The sequence below is a fragment of the Jatropha curcas genome, chromosome 6, assembly GCF_041381405.1.
Source record: "Jatropha curcas cultivar XTBG-Jc1 chromosome 6, XTBG_Jcur_1.0, whole genome shotgun sequence".
Taxonomy (NCBI): Eukaryota; Viridiplantae; Streptophyta; class Magnoliopsida; order Malpighiales; family Euphorbiaceae; genus Jatropha; species Jatropha curcas.
Window position 1 is genome coordinate 20647273 of NC_143156.1, and position 16928 is coordinate 20664200.

The following is a 16928-nucleotide window of genomic DNA, read 5'->3' on the forward strand; positions in this document are numbered from 1 at the left end:
GGAGAGTAAAACATGAAAAGCTAGAAAAAAAAAAAGAAAACGATACATTAAAAGAAAAAAATTGGCAACATTAAAAAAGAAGAAAAATAGAAAAAAAGAAAAAAAAAAAGCATAAGAGTGTAGATTGCAGAGAGGAGAGGAAGCCATAACTAAATAAGGATTTTGGCAAGATTAAACTAAGTATGAAGAAGAGGATCATATGCAGAGTGGTTGTTAATATCCTTGCTTGTACACAGCAAAGAAGTTTGGGGTAACAGAGTTCGTGAATCCAAAAGACCACAAGAAGCCTGTCCAAGATGTTTGGCAGTGAAACTTTTTTCTTGAACTTAAACTGAAGATGGTCTAAAAAGACTCTAATCACACAAACTCTTTTACAGGTTTTAGCTGAGATGACTAATGGAGGTGTAGATCGAAGCATTGAGTGCACAAGAAATGTCCAGGCCATGATTTCTGCATTTGAAAGTGTTCATGATGTATGATCTTCTTCCTTCTTTTAATTATACAGTAGCTACATTTATTTTTTAAAGTTAATTATTATTTCCTCTATGACATTTGTCTTAATTTTCCAATTAAAATCTTACATCGCATGCACAAAGACTTCAAGACTTTCTTGTAACTTGTTAGCCTCTCTAACTATGACTTTAACACCTAGGCATTAAATTATTATAAGAACCTTTTACTTATTAATCTTATAGGATCAAATTGTATGTATGGGTGCAGGGTTGGGGTGTTGCTGTTCTTGTAGGGGTGGCTAACAAAGATGATGTGTTCCAGACTCATCCCTTCAAATTCTTGAGTGAAAGGACTCTAAAGGACACTTTTTATGGGAACTTCAAGCCCCTCACTGATATACCCTTACTCGCGGAGAAGTACTTGAATAAGGTCCAATACTTAATCTATCAATTTTCCTAAATTACATATATAGAATAAACAAGTAACACGCTGAATTTTTACTAATTAGTTCTAATTATGACATTACAGCAGCTTGAATTCGATAAATTCATCACTCACTCTATTCCATTCTCAAAGATTAATACAGCTTTCGATTTAATGCTCAAAGGAGAAGGAATTAGATGTCTAATCTGCACGAAAGAGTAGATCACCTTATAAGTTTTCAAAATTTAATAAAGCGACCTAATATGAGTATAAATTAAAAAAAAAAAGGAAGAATAAATTTTTGTTAAGATGTTTTTGCACTTATAAGTGCAAGTAAAAGTTTGGTTCTCATCTTGTATATATAAGGAACCCTGTTCTGGAGTTAACAGGAGTTTATACTTTTAAGGATGGCCATTTTTGGTTCTATTGAAGATTTCTATTTTTTAATTTCACCAAATGAAATAATGATTTCAATATAAAATAATATTTAAAAAATCACTTAGACAAACAATGCATTTGGTAGTTTGATGTAAATACGAGATATAACTACTAGTCGGTCACAAAAGAATAATATTTTATCAAAAATTCACTAAATTAAACAACGGAGTCAATAAAACATATTTATAATAATCGAAGACACATATTGTTTAGTAATTTTTTATTATTATTATTTTTTAAGTATTGAGAAAGAGATTCCAACGTGAAACTATTTTAAGTCATATATACACTTATCATTTGACTATGATTTAGTGTGCTATCATATGATTCGGTGATTTGGTGATTTTGGTGCAAAAAATCTTATGATGAGCTAGAATGTATAACAATTGGATAAGAAGAAAAAGAAAATCAAAAGGAAAATGCCATTTTTCCAAAACCATAAACCATCTTGGCAAATACCCTTTACAGCCACTGTTTTCCTATGCTGTCACAATTTCGATTATTAAATTAATTTATCCAATAGGTGGTTGACTAGAAAAAAAATTTTAAAAAAAATAAATAAACATTTGGTGGGTCCAATGGCACATCACGCGCTTTTGAGATTTGAGAAGAATATTGGTAGAGACAGATTATTTGACAACGCTGTTAAATAAAACCAGGTACAAAAATCCTATGAACTAAAACCTGGGAATGGTTTTGGATTAGCCTCCTGTATTTTCTCATTTAAAACTTTAATCCTCAATTGTATTAACTGTCAAACGTATATTATATACTTAAATATAATTAATTAAATCTAATCTCCTGGGTATAAATACATCTAAATTGCATATACCGTCAAGAACAAAACTTGAGCTCTATTAGCTACTTAAAACCTTTTAATATTTTTTTTTCTGAAGAAAAAGAAAAGATGACAAACACTGCAGGAAAAGTCATTCACTGCAAAGGTATTATATTTAGAAAGGCATTTGCCATTTAATTTTTGTTGATGTATATATGCTTAACTGGTATTTTTATTTTGGTACATTTATAGCTGCTGTGGCATGGGAGGCAGGGAAGCCATTAGTGATTGAAGAAGTGGAAGTGGCACCTCCACAGGCCAATGAAGTTCGTTTGAAGATCCTCTTCACTTCTTTATGCCACACTGATGTTTACTTTTGGGAAGCCAAGGTTTAACTTCATGATTTCATAGTTTCTTTTTTCTATACCGATTCAAATGTCTTCTTAACTAAATTTTCTATGTTAATTTTCTATCCTGCAGGGACAGAATCCATTATTTCCAAGAATTTATGGTCATGAGGCAGGAGGGTAAGTAAATTTCTTAATGGGTGTTCCTAATTACATACGATTTCAATCATATTTTGATATAGTCTTGTTTTCTTTTCTAATTTTTTGTTAATTAGGATTGTGGAAAGTGTTGGTGAAGGAGTGACTGATCTGAAACCAGGCGATCATGTCCTTCCTGTATTTACTGGAGAATGTAAGGAATGTGCTCACTGTAATTCCGAAGAGAGCAACATGTGCAGTCTCCTTAGGATAAATACTGATAGAGGCGTAATGCTTAATGATGGAAAATCAAGATTCTCAATTAAGGGCAAACCTATTTACCACTTTGTTGGGACATCCACTTTTAGTGAGTACACTGTTATGCATGTTGGCTGTGTGGCCAAAATCAATCCTTTGGCTCCTCTTGACAAAGTCTGTGTTCTAAGTTGTGGAATCTCCACAGGTATAAAAATTGAATGCAGATCAAAGCCTAATTGTAAAGGCCCTTTTCTCTTTTCAGCCAAATCCTTAATTTTGGATTTGTTTTTTAGGTCTTGGTGCCACTCTTAATGTTGCTAAGCCTCCAAAAGGTTCAACTGTTGCTATTTTTGGATTGGGAGCTGTAGGTCTTGCTGTAAGTATCTCAACCAAAGAGCTTGTTTGGTATGTTGTTACACATGATTGAAATTATTGACAAATGAAAAAAATGTCATGTTTTCAGATTATTTTTATCCTTCCGTAAAACTAATGCAGAACATGTTAATTTAATCATCAAAATTTCACATTCTACAAAAATCTACTATTTATCACCAAAAAAATAGTTCTCTGTTTCTAACTTTTATCTCAAAAGCTGCAATCAGCAAGAACAATAGCAAACAAGCCTTGAGATTGTTTTATCATTTCTTTGTCTGAAGTCTTGGTTAATATGCTAATGCACATGGTTTTTTCTGTGTAATTAGGCTGCTGAAGGGGCTAGGATTGCTGGGGCTTCAAGAATAATTGGTGTTGATCTGAATTCAAGTAGATTTGAAGAAGGTAATTACTATTAGCCATTCACTTGTAAGTGTTAATTGTCATATAACCTTTGCTGAGTTCATTTCTATTGTTTGTTTACAGCAAAGAAATTTGGAGTAACTGAGTTTGTGAACCCAAAACATCACAAAAGGCCAGTTCAAGAGGTATTCTCTAGAAGACTAGCACTAGAGTAACAACTCCTTTTATATAAAATGATATTAAAATTCTGACCATTGATTGCACTTCAGGTTATTGCTGAAATGACTGATGGAGGAGCCGACAGAAGTGTGGAGTGTACAGGAAACATTGATGCGATGATCTCTGCATTTGAATGTGTACATGATGTAATCCTCTGCTCTTTCAAGATATATTATTCTGTACATTCAGCATATATACTGGTTTCTGAGTCCAAATTTTCTGATATTTCCAGTTTGATTAATATTTTGTTTAAGAAAACTCAAAAAAGAAAACTGCTATGCAGGGTTGGGGTGTTGCTGTTCTGGTTGGAGTGCCACACAAAGAAGCAGTTTTCAAGACCCATCCCATGAATGTCTTGAATGAAAGAACTCTCAAAGGTACATTCTTTGGAAACTACAAGCCAAGAACTGACCTTCCGTCAGTTGTGGAAAAATACATGAACAAGGTAAGCTAGCTAGCTGAAATAATTCTTTTTAAGTTGTGAACTTTACAAGCAATAAAATTTTCTTTTTAGACACATAAAAAGACTTGTTATCCAATCTTGTTTTGTAGGAGCTTGAACTTGAAAAGTTCATTACGCATTCAGTCCCCTTCTCTGAGATCAATGAAGCCTTTGATTTGATGCTTAAAGGGGAAGGTCTCCGCTGCATCATTCGAATGGAAGAATAGATTTCTTTGAACAAGCATCATTACTCCTCACAAGAAATAAGAATGAAAGCTGCTTTCTTTTTTATGTTTGTATGTTTTTAATGTTAATTACCCTTTTCTGAATGTAAATACAGTCAGTATTTGAGAGTGCAAAATCGCATGAGATGATGTACTTCTATGTACCAAAGTAAAGATCATCTGCTAAATTAACCAACAAAAATCAATTTGAGTATCGATAAAGATAAAGAAAAACTTCGCATCAATCCATCTAAATTCTGTTTCTATTGTTTTGATAAAAAACCGTTCATATTTTTGATTCAAACATGAAAACAAAGACATTCCTACTATTATTGTTATTGTTATAGTAATGAAGTGAGGAACTAAGGAGAAAAATCCTTTTCTTTGATGGAAGAGAGGAGCGATAAGGGTTGAAGTTTTGTTGTTGCTGCTGCGATTCTTCTTCTTTTTTAGTTAAATGGATGAAGGTGTTTGGATGCAACTAAAATAAAATCCTATGGCTACCAACTGATAGGACCTAAAAACCATAAAAACTTATTTGTTCTCTATTCAAACAAATAAAGGCACGCCTCTTATTTCACCCAAAGGCACACTACTCTTTGCCCTAAACAAGTCGGCTGCCTTTTTACCTACATGCTATAAAAAAGTGCATCTCAGGCACACCTTTAATAACTATGTCTATGATTTATCAAGGACAGTTACGAATGATGACTCTTTTACTTGCTCTACTTGTATGGAGGAAGGCGGCCTCATATTGCACGCTCATGTATATAAAATTAAATGTAGTGAAATGATAAAGTGGGCAAGACTTCATTAATGAATGGAGTAAATGTAAATTTTGATACTTTAATAAGATAAAAGAAAAAGAACTATCTTGTGAATTGAAAACATTGGGAGGTAAATAATAAATTCGTAGTAAGTGATTATAATAAAATGATACACAATTTGTAATTGAAACTATATATCCATACCGTAGAAGGAGAAAAAAAAATAGTTATGAGATATAAAAGGGGCATCCAATAGAGGGTTAAGTCCCATTTCTCAATACTATATAATTGCTAAAATTCAACAACATAATTGAAAACTATTTAATGAAGGGTGAAGCTAAAAGTCAGACCATTTAATCTAATACCAAAACTTAAAAGGCATTTATTTTCACACATAAAATAAAATAGGCACTGAAAAACTTCAAGAGTAATCCAAGATATTTGCTCAGATTCAGTAGAAATTACAAATGCAGTCGAGACATATCTACAAACTTAGTCTTGCTAGTGCTACTTCTACTCTGCAAATTGCTCCTTTCTACAAGTTTGACCAACCTTTTGCTGACGGCATGCTAAGGTAAAAAAGAGAATATTTTGACTGAAAGTTGCACTGTAATCTATAAGATTCGAATTTCTGAAACTTAACAAGTTAATAGCTCCACAAGTCTATTTTTCGCGTGCAAAAAATATGCATCAAAATCACTTTACTATAAAGAGATATGTCAGTGTTACTAGAGTGTTACTGATTTTCAGGCTGATGGTCCATGGTTAAGATAAATGAGTTGTTTGACTTTTTTTACTTTCTCAGATTTTTAGTGGTTTTGCAGCAAAACCGGGACCGGGAAGCCCTTCGAGTCCGTCCGACACTCTTTCTGGTGCACCACCTCATTTTGTGCGTCACTCGGTCCAATTTGGTAAAAATGGATCTGTCCGATTTTAGGGCCAACCAGTGGCACTTGCCCCCTATGCCCTAAAATTGGGCAACACCTTCCCCATTTGCTTATAAATAGAGAATTGGGAATTGTGCAAGGGAGGATTTTTGGTTGCTTAAGGGGAACTCTTGAAATTTAAAAACTCAAGCTTTGAATCTAAGAAAACTCTCGTTTTCTCTTGGATTCAAGTTATTAATAGAATCATTTACAAAAAAAAAAAAAAAAGAAATTTCACTATTAAGTGATTAAAATCCAAAAAACACTCAATTTAAAAAGTAATCTCCGATTCATTAGTTCACAATTAAAGCTTTTAGGGTTTTAATTAATTTTTTTCAAAACCCTTTGGACTTCTCCAAAAAAAAAAAAGGTAAATTGAGAGCTTAGACATTCTATTCTTCATCTTTTTTCTTTTCTTTGCTGACCTAAGTCACTATTCTTTAGCCTGGTTGTGAGGGAAACCCGTGATCAACCACAAGGAGCCTGTCCGTGTCGAAATGGTGCCATAAACAACCAAGTGGCTCAAGCCACTACGTCTGGCATGCGCCACAAGCAAAGGGTAGCGCCGCTTCTTCACAGACTCCTCCTGAGGCTCTGTCTCTTGAGTTTTTTTATTAGGGTAAGCCCGCACGCCACTTCCAATGACGCCCGGGTCATCATTTCAAAATCTCAATTACTTAAAATCAATCATTCAGCTATGATTCCAGGATCCAATCGAGTGAAGCCTCAATCAACCTTGCTTGAAGTACGAATGAAACTCATTTTTTCCCAGATGAGCAAATAACCAACAAGAAATGGGTAGTGACAAGTGTATTTGTTCATCAACCATGATGAACATCAAGATTTTGAACTCAAATATTGTTTAGACCTTAAATTAATGCTTTTTGGTTCACTGTTCTTTTATATTAATGCGCTTTTAAGTTTCTGTTCTTTATCCTTATGAATTTTACTTTATTATTCTGCAATTATTGCTAATCTAACCTATTTGACAATAACCTATTACATGTGAACATTAACATTCATCACTTTATCATTATGAATGAATGTATGTTTGTTTAAATTCTGTGAATGTTTATATGTTTTGTGTCTTTTATTGTTGTTTAAGTTAATTATCATTTGCAATTGTTAAGCTCCATGTAAAGGGCCTTAATGGGTCCTATTTGTTAATTTTTTGTAATATTCTATCGGTTGAGAAATTTTAATGGGCTAATGGGTAGAATGTATATTTAGGAGATGGCTATAACTCTATTCTCCTCTCCCCCCCCTTCTTTATTTGTTATGTTTTGTGCAATAATTATCATGCTTGATTGCCATACTTTCAAAATTGCATAAAAAGTTTTACATCTCAATTAGAGTTAGTTTTACTACCAATTATTGTGAATGAATGGACAATGAAAGAGGTCGGTTTAACCGGGCGATTTGAGTACCTAACACCTTCCCGAAACCATATTACCCTGTTTTTGGTTTAAAATCGAATTAATCGATTCCAAATAATTGATTAATTCCATATGTTTTCTCTAAAGAGGGTGGCAACCCCAAAATTGAAAACTCTTACCAATGTAAGAGATAGTTTTTAAAAGGATCGCCAATATAAGAGACATTTTTTAAATCCTTTTTAAAAGGATCATGCTTCTGAGGATTAATGAATAGGTTTAATAAGAGAAAACCAATTTAATAAATAAAATGAACCAAGCCCATTCAATTTTCATTCGTGAAGAACCTAATTCGTCCTCAGTTTGTCTACTCCACTGGAGATTGAACCCAGAATATCTGGTTTTCGATTTTGTGTTCGAGTAAAGAGTTGACTCCGATGTTGTCTAATTATTCACAATTGTTAATAGTATTATTAAACTTCAAATTGAGCTTGCCTTTTTGTATATATAAATGGAATTCATGCATTATTCTCTTCTTAATGTCTCTTCTACCTTAAACCCTAAAGGTGATATTGGGGGATGTGGTCCTTTCACTCTACTCGACTGTTGGGATCCACCACTAATATACACCAACCATAAGCCTCGCACCTTTTTGGTAATATCAAAAGAATTAGCACGATCCATTATCACCATTAACTTAGACCCAAAGCTAAATGGAAGGAAAGAATGAATTCTTGCTTATGGAACCCAAGACTTGTTTAACCCGACCTAAGCTCAAGTGAATGATCGTAGTTCCTTCCCTTAGGGTTACCATAACAAATAATGATATGTCATTCATCCAATAAATGCGAGAGACATCGGTTCAAAACCCCACGATAGTTTATGGGCCCAACCACTTTGTCCTAGGGTTTTAGAAAGACTTTTTCGACCATGAACCGTATGCGGGAGATATAAAGGTGAAGATCATGAATTTTCGAACTCTTGTTCCCTTGTTTATGTATATCTATGTTGATTTGTGTTTTCCTCATGCATCACGTAATATATTTTCTTTAAGCCGTATAGAAATATTCTATCATGTCTCGTTCTTGTTGTTCGAAACTTCGAAGAGGGAGAGACTTAAGAGAAGTGCTTGAATCAAAGCTAGCCAAGTGAGAAGAGTGTAGTTGCCTTGAACATTGACAAGCAAATTATCCTTCCATGGACTGGCTTTCAAATAGCAGTTTTGACTACTGACATAAGGCCCGCATCTCTAATATTATGAAGAAGATGAACTTCGAAGAGGGTAAAGGACTGGGTAAGAACCAACAAGGCATGAATGAGCTGCTAAAGATTCACACTTAAGGACACCGCTTGGGTTTTGGGTTCAAATATGGGAGCATACAGAAGAATACACTTGGTTTGCTTGACATGGATAGATGTTTTGTCCATTTGAGTGATCAATCCTCTCCATGTCTGCCAATAGAGCCTTTTAAGCACAATGAGAAAACATACCTTGGTTTAAAAATCTTTGCAGATGTGATTGATGTCCTCGCGGTTGAGCCCAAGGGACAAAAGTTAGAGAAAGAGGAGGAGGTGAAGAAAAGGAAGGAAGGGATTGAGGGGCCGAAAAAGGCTGAGACCAAGAATGAAGAGGAGCAAGCTGCTCAAAAGGACGAGAAAGAGAATAAGAAGGAAAGCGCTATCGAAGTGACTGAAGATCCTGCTGATCAAGTGTTGAAGGCAATCAAAGCATGTATTGAAGAAAGCTTCGAGGAAGCCAAGTCCCCATCTGCTGTTTTAATTTCTGATGTTGATGAGAACGATTGTGATGAACCATCCTACTTTTTAATGAAATGAACTTTAACTTTACTTACTTATTTGATTTCTTTCCTGATAGTTCCATTCATCAAGTAGATAAGCTCATGCGCATCTTTAATATAAACTTATCATGCATGCTTGAATTAATATTGGCACAAAAGATAACCCACAAATTCTATTAATTGGGCCTAACCTAATGCAAGAATTAAACATAGAATTTCAAAACCTACTCATAGAAAAGAGAGAAGCCTTCGCATGGAGCTATGAAGACATGCTAGGAATCGGTAGATCTATAACTAAGCACAACATTGCACTGTATCCTGGGGCTAAGCTAGTGAAACAGGAGAGGAGAAGATTGAGAACAGTATGGGCTGAGAAAATTAGAGAGGAAGTGGCCAAACAAATTGATGCTGAATTTTTAGAAATGGTTCACTATTCGGAATGGTTAGCCAACATTATTCCAGTTCTTAAGAAGGATGGAAGGGTCAGAATGTGTGTGGACTATTGTGATCTGAATAAAGCATCACCTAAAGATGATTTTCCTCTTCCTCATATCGATATCCTCATAAACGATGCAACTATGATGGGATGATACTCCATTACGGACGGATTTGTAAGTTATAATCAGAATCTTATGGCACCGTTGGACAAGGCCAAGATCTTTTGTCATAGAATTTGGAACTTTCTGCTATCGGGTGATGCCGTTTGGCTTGAAGAACATCAGAGCTACTTATCAAAGGATGGGTACTATTTTGACATGATCTATAAGGAGTTAGAAGCTTACATTGATGATATGATTGTTATGACAAATACACCAGAAGAGCATCCAGTAACTCTAGAGCTGTTCATGGATAGAGTGATCAAATATAAGTTACAATTGGACCCGAATAAGTGTGTATTCAGGGTAACTACGAATAAAGTGCTAGGATTCATTGTTGGTCCAAAAGGGATAGAGATCCATCCAGATAAAATCAAGGAAATCCAAGAGATGGAGCCTACTAAGACTGAGAAGCAAGTGAGAAGTTTTCTAGGTGAAATTCAGTATATTAGCAGGTTCATATCGAAGTTGTCTATCATATGTGATCCAATTTTCAAGCTACTAAGGAAAGATTAGCTAGTTAAGTGAAACAATCACTGCCAGATACCTTTTAATAAGATCAAGAATTATTTGTCAAGTTCCCCGATTTTGTATCCACCGAAGCTAGGGAATCCATTAATTCTATACTTGACAGTGGAAGATGCCATAATTGGTGCCATGTTAGCACAAGTTGATGAAGCAGGTGTTGAGAAGGCAATCTATTACTTGAGCAAGAAGCTTCTTCTAAATGAACAGTGTTGGCTCAAGGGTCAATTTGTTATCTCGAGATTTTGATGATTAAAACAAAATAAATAAATTTAAATTATATTATTTGTGCTAATATCATTTTATGCAGATCTAAATATGGAAAATAAATAAATAAGGAAAAATCCTACAAATCCAAGGATAAACAAAGATCATGAAGACCATTGAATATCTTAGTGGTTAGCTTTTTAGGATTTATTGTAGGATACAGAGAATGTTCATTTATAAGCACAAAATTAATTCTTTCTCTTTTTTACCAAAAGTATTTTCGAAAAATATTCCCTTAAAAATTAAAAGTTTTTCGTTCTTTAATTCTCTTACCTAAAATGAAAGAAATTATGTCTCAATCATTTTGGTAACAAATCTCTTAGAAAAAGCTTTTCTTATTTTCGAAAAATATCTTCATAAAGATTCAAATTTTATTCACTTACCTAAATTAAAGAGACTTTGTCTCAATCGATTTTGGTAATAGAATAAACCGAATAAAATCTTTATGTTTTTATTCTCAGAAATAAATTTTTAAGGAAAACCAAACTCTTGTTCTTATTTACTTACCTAAATGACATGATTTTGTCTTAATTATTTTTGGTAAATATGTTAGCTCAAGGGTCAAATATTAATATCGAGATTTTGATGATTAAAACAAAAAAAATAAATTTAAATTATATTATTTGTGCTAATAATATTTTATGCAGAATACATATGGAAAGTAATAAATGAACAAGACAAGTCCTACAAATTCAAGGATTATGAAGACATTCGAAGACCCTAGTGGTTAGACTTTTAGGATTCATTGTAGGATAGAGTGAACATTCAATTATAGCACAAAAATCAATTTTCTCTCAATAAAATTAATTTTCGAAAATATTTCTTCAAAATAAATCTTTTCGTTTCTTGATTTTACGTTAAAATTGTTTTTCGAACTTGTTGCGTCTCTTTTGAGTTCCCGCAAGTATACAGATCGCAACGTAGTAATAAAAAGATCGATCCCACGAGGAACAGGTTAAGTCTATTTTACTACTTTATTCTTAATTTTATGTTTACAGAAATACAAATGTGAAATGATTTAACTATATTTCTAGTTATGTTAAAACTAATTATTACTTAATTCTATAGATAAGTGTGTAGTAGTATACTTAGAAAAATTGATCATACACATACTTAGAAAAATTGATCATACACATGATTTTCTTCTTCTATATCAAAGCATGTAGCATACAATAAATAATTCTTTAATCTCATATAGTAAAATATAATTCAACCTCTCAATATAAAATTACTCTATTTATTATATGTATTTCTACTTATAATAAATTCCCTATCTTGTTAAATATTAAACCTAGTGCTTATTCTTTGATTATTTCAATAAGACAGATTTAACTTTGACAAAACAAGTGAAATGTGCATATGTAAATTCAACTAAGTGAAATCTATCTCTTTGATCTTTACTAAACTATTTCTTTCTGAGAATATAATCTAGTAAACTTGATTAAACAAAAATCAAAAGATAACTTAAAGAACTTTATTGAATGAAACCAATTGATATTGTTGCTTTGTATAGAAAAGTAATGAAGAACAACATACAACAAGTCTTTAAAAATAAGAGAAAGAAGTAATCAAACTCAAGCCTCCGGAGGGCGTCACACCTCGAGGAACTTGTTGATGTTCTTGGCACAAACAATAATAAGTGACTCTCGTCAACTTACTTCTAAGTACTACTATTACACTTTTCTATTGCTAACTTTCTCTCTTCTTAATGATTTCTTTTTCTCAAATCTGTATCTCTCTGAATCTGAATGTTTTCTTCCTTCACTTGGATTGCTATTTATAGAAGAGGAGAATGATGTTGGTTTTGATGATGATTGGTTGGCCAAGAGGTGCTTTAGGTGACTTCTCTTGGGAAGATTTGTATAGAAAAGTAATGAAGAACAACATACAACAAGTCTTTAAAAACAAGAGAAAGAAGTAATTAAACTCAAGCCTCCGGAGGGTGTCACACCTCGAGGAACTTGTTGATGTTCTTGGCACAAACAATAATAAGTGACTCTCGTCAACTTACTTCTAAGTACTACTATCACACTTTTCTATTGCTAACTTTCTCTCTTCTTAATGATTTCTTTTTCTCAAATCTGTATCTCTCTGAATCTGAATGTTTTCTTCCTTCACTTGGATTGCTATTTATAGAAGAGGAGAATGATGTTGGTTTTGATGATGATTGGTTGGCCAAGAGGTGCTTTAGGTGACTTCTCTTGGGAAGAGTCCCGACCTATGCACGGGAAGACATGATTTTCTGGTGAAAGGGTAGCAATTAACGTCTCTTGGAAACACGACTCGCGCTCGTGAGGTTCATGGTCGCGCTCGCGACTTGTGCTTAAAAACTCTCTGCCTCTCTTAAGTGCTTCTCGCGCTCGCGCATTTGAATGTCGCACTCACGATCTTTGCTTGTAAACTTTTTGACTCTCAGGAGTGCTTCTTGCGCTTGCGCAGATAATGTCGCGCTCGTTACTTGTGTTTTGAAGCCTTCTGAGTCTTCTGGTACATAGGTTGCGCTCGCGACTGTAGGTAGCATTTGCAACTTTGTCAGTTCTTCTTTTCCAACGCGACCTCATTCGCGTCACGAAGTCTGCTAGGCAAATTCTTCCATACTTAGTCAACTTTTGGTCCTCTTTTTCTATAAAAGCAAGCCCTTTTTCATTCCTTTGCTCAAATTGTATTCCTACAATCACTTTAAAACAAAAACAACACGAGCAAACGTAAAGTGTATAAAAATAACATGCAATCATGCAAATTATATGAAAATAACATAACAAAATTGCCCGCTTTGTGAGGCTATCAGAACTCTCTTAAGATTCAAAATATTCAAATTACCTAAATCAAAGAGACTTTGTCTCTAGCAATTTTGGTAACAAAAATAAAGATCTTATGTACTTCATTTTTGGGAACAAATTTTTCTTAGATCCAAGAATCTTGAATTTATTTTCTTACCTAAACGAAGAAAGATCTTATTTTAATTCGTTTTGGTAAGTAAATCTTTTCGGAAAAGATTTATTCAAATAATTGCTTTCAAAAATCTTTATTTTAAAGGAAAGAAAGATTGTCTCTTATTTACTTACCAAAAAGATAGAATGTTGATTTAAAATTTTTTGGTAACAAAGATTTCCATATCTTCTAAATAAGGAAAGTTAATATTCTGTTTTGAAAAACAGATTTTCACTTTCTAAAAACGAGAGTCACAGACTTCTCTATAAAAAAGGCGTTTTTCGTTCTTGAAAAACAAAAGTGTGGAAGAAAGAGTTTTCGTTTTAAGAGTATTCATCCATTGATCATATCTTTTATCTCTCAAAACTTACTCTCTACCCCCTTATTTCTTCTCATCTTTATACTTTACGTTTTTATCTTTAAAAGAGAAAAGAAATTTTATAACAACTTCTTTTGGAAAACAGTTCTGTTTTCTAAACGATTTTCTAGTCTGAAAAACTGTTTTTCCTGTGCTTATATTTGCATTTCTATTTGTCTATTTAGATTCTTTAATCTTTAGTAGACATGTTTTTATTTGATAAACATTTGTGTAATAGCTTAGGTGAGAAGCTATTGTGAAATAGATTATCAAGCAACCTTCTCCATGAGAGAGATTCTAATGTCTTGAATTGAGTTTCTGTACTCTGCCAAAAACAGAAAGGGATGGAGTTAACTAGAACCTTTGGAAAATGTAGTGGGACAAAGGGTAGATCTAGGTGTTGATCTATTACCTTGTACTGTTGGTTTGTCTCTTACCCTTCAAAAAGAGATAACATAGTTGAGGATCTGAATATGAGTCTTGGGGAGCGGATGTAGGCGAGTTAGTGCCGAACCACTATAAATCACTGTGTTGATCTTTTTATTTTCTGAAGTTCTGCTTGATAATATTTTACTCACACTTCTATTTATACTTTAGAAATGCTAAAGTTGTTAATAGTTTTGATGTTCTAAAACTGAAATAAGCTTTATATTTTCTGAACATTAGAACTCTAAACTTCTGCTAAGTGAATATACCAAGTTCTAAACGGTTCTTCTACATTTAGTATATTTCACTGTTTGGGTTTCTAATCAGTTTTCTAAACCTGATCAAAACTTTGTGAAGTAGTTTAGATTTTGATAACTGTCTCTCACACAGTGTTTTATGTTCTTCTAAACTTTATGAGAAGTTCTAATCACAGTGGCTTTCTATCATAAAGCATTTTTGATATTAAATAAGACATTGTAAAGCAGTTCTAATTGATAGATGCACTTCGCAAAGTCTTCCTATTTTCTCTAAATAGAACATTGTGAGGTAGTTCTAATCTATAACTTATTTCACAAGTTCATTATTTTTCCGCTGCAATTAGAATTTTGAGTCTTGTTTTAAAAGTTAAATTTTTATTTTTAGAAAACCCAATTCACCCCCCTCTTGGGTTGTGCCATACATATACGGGACCTACAAAATAAATATTTTGAAAAAAAGATTTTTCATATCCTTATTTTCGAAAATTATGTTTTTAAAGGAAAGTTTAATCTTCTCTTATTCGCTTACCAAAAAGAAAGGATATTGACTCAAAAGAATTTCTGGTAACAAAGATTTCCATATCTTCTAAAAATGGAAAGTCAATATTCTGATTTGGAAAAGAGATCTTACTTTCTAAAAACGGGATTCTCATCCCTCTCTATAAAAGACATCTTCTCTTTAAAAAGACGTGGAGAAAAAGGGCTTTTGTTTTAAGAGTACACGTCCATTGATTAAATCTTTTGTCTCTCAAAACTTACTCCCAAACCCCCTTATTTCTTTTCATCTTATTACTTTACACTTTATCTTTAAAAGAGAAAAGAAATTTTATAACAGCTTCTTTTGAAAAATAGTTCTAAACTCTAAAATGATTTTGTAATCTTAAATACTGTTTTTCCTGTGCTTATATTTGCATTTCTGTCTGTCTATTTAGATTCTGTAATCTTTTGTAGATAGGTTTTTATTTGATAAACATTTGTGTAATAGCTTAGGTGAAAAGCTATTGTGAGATAAGTTTTCAAGCGACCTTCTCCGTGAGAGAGATTCTAATATCTTGATTTGAGTTTCTATCCTCTGCCAAAAACAGAAAGGGTTGAGGTTAATTAGAATCTTAGAAAATCTAGTGGGACAAAGGGTAGATCTAGGAATTTATCTATTGTCTTGTACTGTTGGTTTGTCTCTTACCCTTGAAAAGAGATAACATAGTTGAGGATCTGAAGATCAGTGTTGGGGAGTTGATGTAGGTGAGTTAGTGCCGAACCACTATAAATCACTGTGTTAATCTTTTTATTTTCTCAAGTTCTGCTTGATACTATTTTACTCACACTTCTGTTTTTATTTTAGGAATGCTAAAGTTGTTAATGGTTTTGATGTTCTAAACTAGAATAAGCTTTATCTATTACTGAACATTAGAACTCTGGACTTCTGCATAGTGAATATACCAAGTTCTAAATTGTTCTTCTATTTTTAGTATGTCTCACTATTTGGGTTTTAATTAGTTTTCTAATTTGGCTTAGAGCTTTGTGAAGCAGTTCAGAATTCAATAATTGTCTCTCACATAGTCTTTAATATATATCTAAACTTTATGAGGAAGTTCTAAAAGTAATAGCTTTCCTTCATAAAGTAGATTTTGAAAGTTGAATAAGATATTGTGAAGCAGTTCTAATCTATAACTGTTCTTTACAAAGTCTTTCTATTTTCTGTATAGAGCTTTGTAAGGAAGTTCTAATCTTAATAACTTACTCTCATAAATGCATACTTTTTCCGCTGCAACAAAATTTTGAGTTTGATTTTAAAAATTAAAATTTTATTTTTAGAAAACTCAATTCACCCCCTCTTGGGTTGTGCCATACATTTACGGGACCCATAAACAGAAATATAACTTGATCAAAAGAACTTGTTTAGCTATGATTTTGGGCAACCAGAAAACTGTCATTATTTTAGTCTTATAAGGTTATAGCGGTTTTCTTAATGGATTTAGTCAAGTACTTATATGGAACATTAGTATTGGTGGGGAAATTAGCAAGATGGTTAATCCTCTTATCTGAATTTGATATTGAGTATGTTATAAAGAAGGCCGTCAAAGGATGAGCAGTTGCAGATTTTCTAGCAGCACATCTGGTTGAAGATGATGAGTAGTGGGAAATCGATTTTCTTGATGAGCATTTGAACGTAATAGAAAAGAAAGGGTGGAAGCTCTACTTCAATGGGTTAGCTCATAGTAATGGAGCAGGAGTAGGCGTTTTGCTA

The 16928-nt window shown here is 33.1% G+C and overlaps 2 protein-coding genes across 2 annotated transcripts; both read left to right on the forward strand.

Annotated features, from left to right (window-relative positions):
- Window positions 1–254: 254 nt before the first annotated feature.
- LOC149495694 (alcohol dehydrogenase-like) lies at window positions 255–1098 on the forward strand. Its single transcript, XM_089723481.1, has 3 exons — window positions 255–473; window positions 721–882; window positions 982–1098. The coding sequence occupies exons 1-3, from the start codon at window positions 390–392 to the stop codon at window positions 1096–1098; spliced, it is 363 nt and encodes a 120-aa protein (XP_089579607.1). The 5' UTR covers window positions 255–389.
- Window positions 1099–2065: 967 nt separating this feature from the next.
- On the forward strand, window positions 2066–4700 carry LOC149495695 (alcohol dehydrogenase). The gene is made up of 10 exons (XM_089723323.1): window positions 2066–2258; window positions 2345–2481; window positions 2573–2619; window positions 2715–3040; window positions 3129–3211; window positions 3537–3612; window positions 3694–3755; window positions 3840–3935; window positions 4073–4234; window positions 4342–4700. The coding sequence occupies exons 1-10, from the start codon at window positions 2222–2224 to the stop codon at window positions 4456–4458; spliced, it is 1143 nt and encodes a 380-aa protein (XP_089579449.1). The 5' UTR covers window positions 2066–2221; the 3' UTR covers window positions 4459–4700.
- The last annotated feature ends 12228 nt before the right edge of the window (window positions 4701–16928 follow it).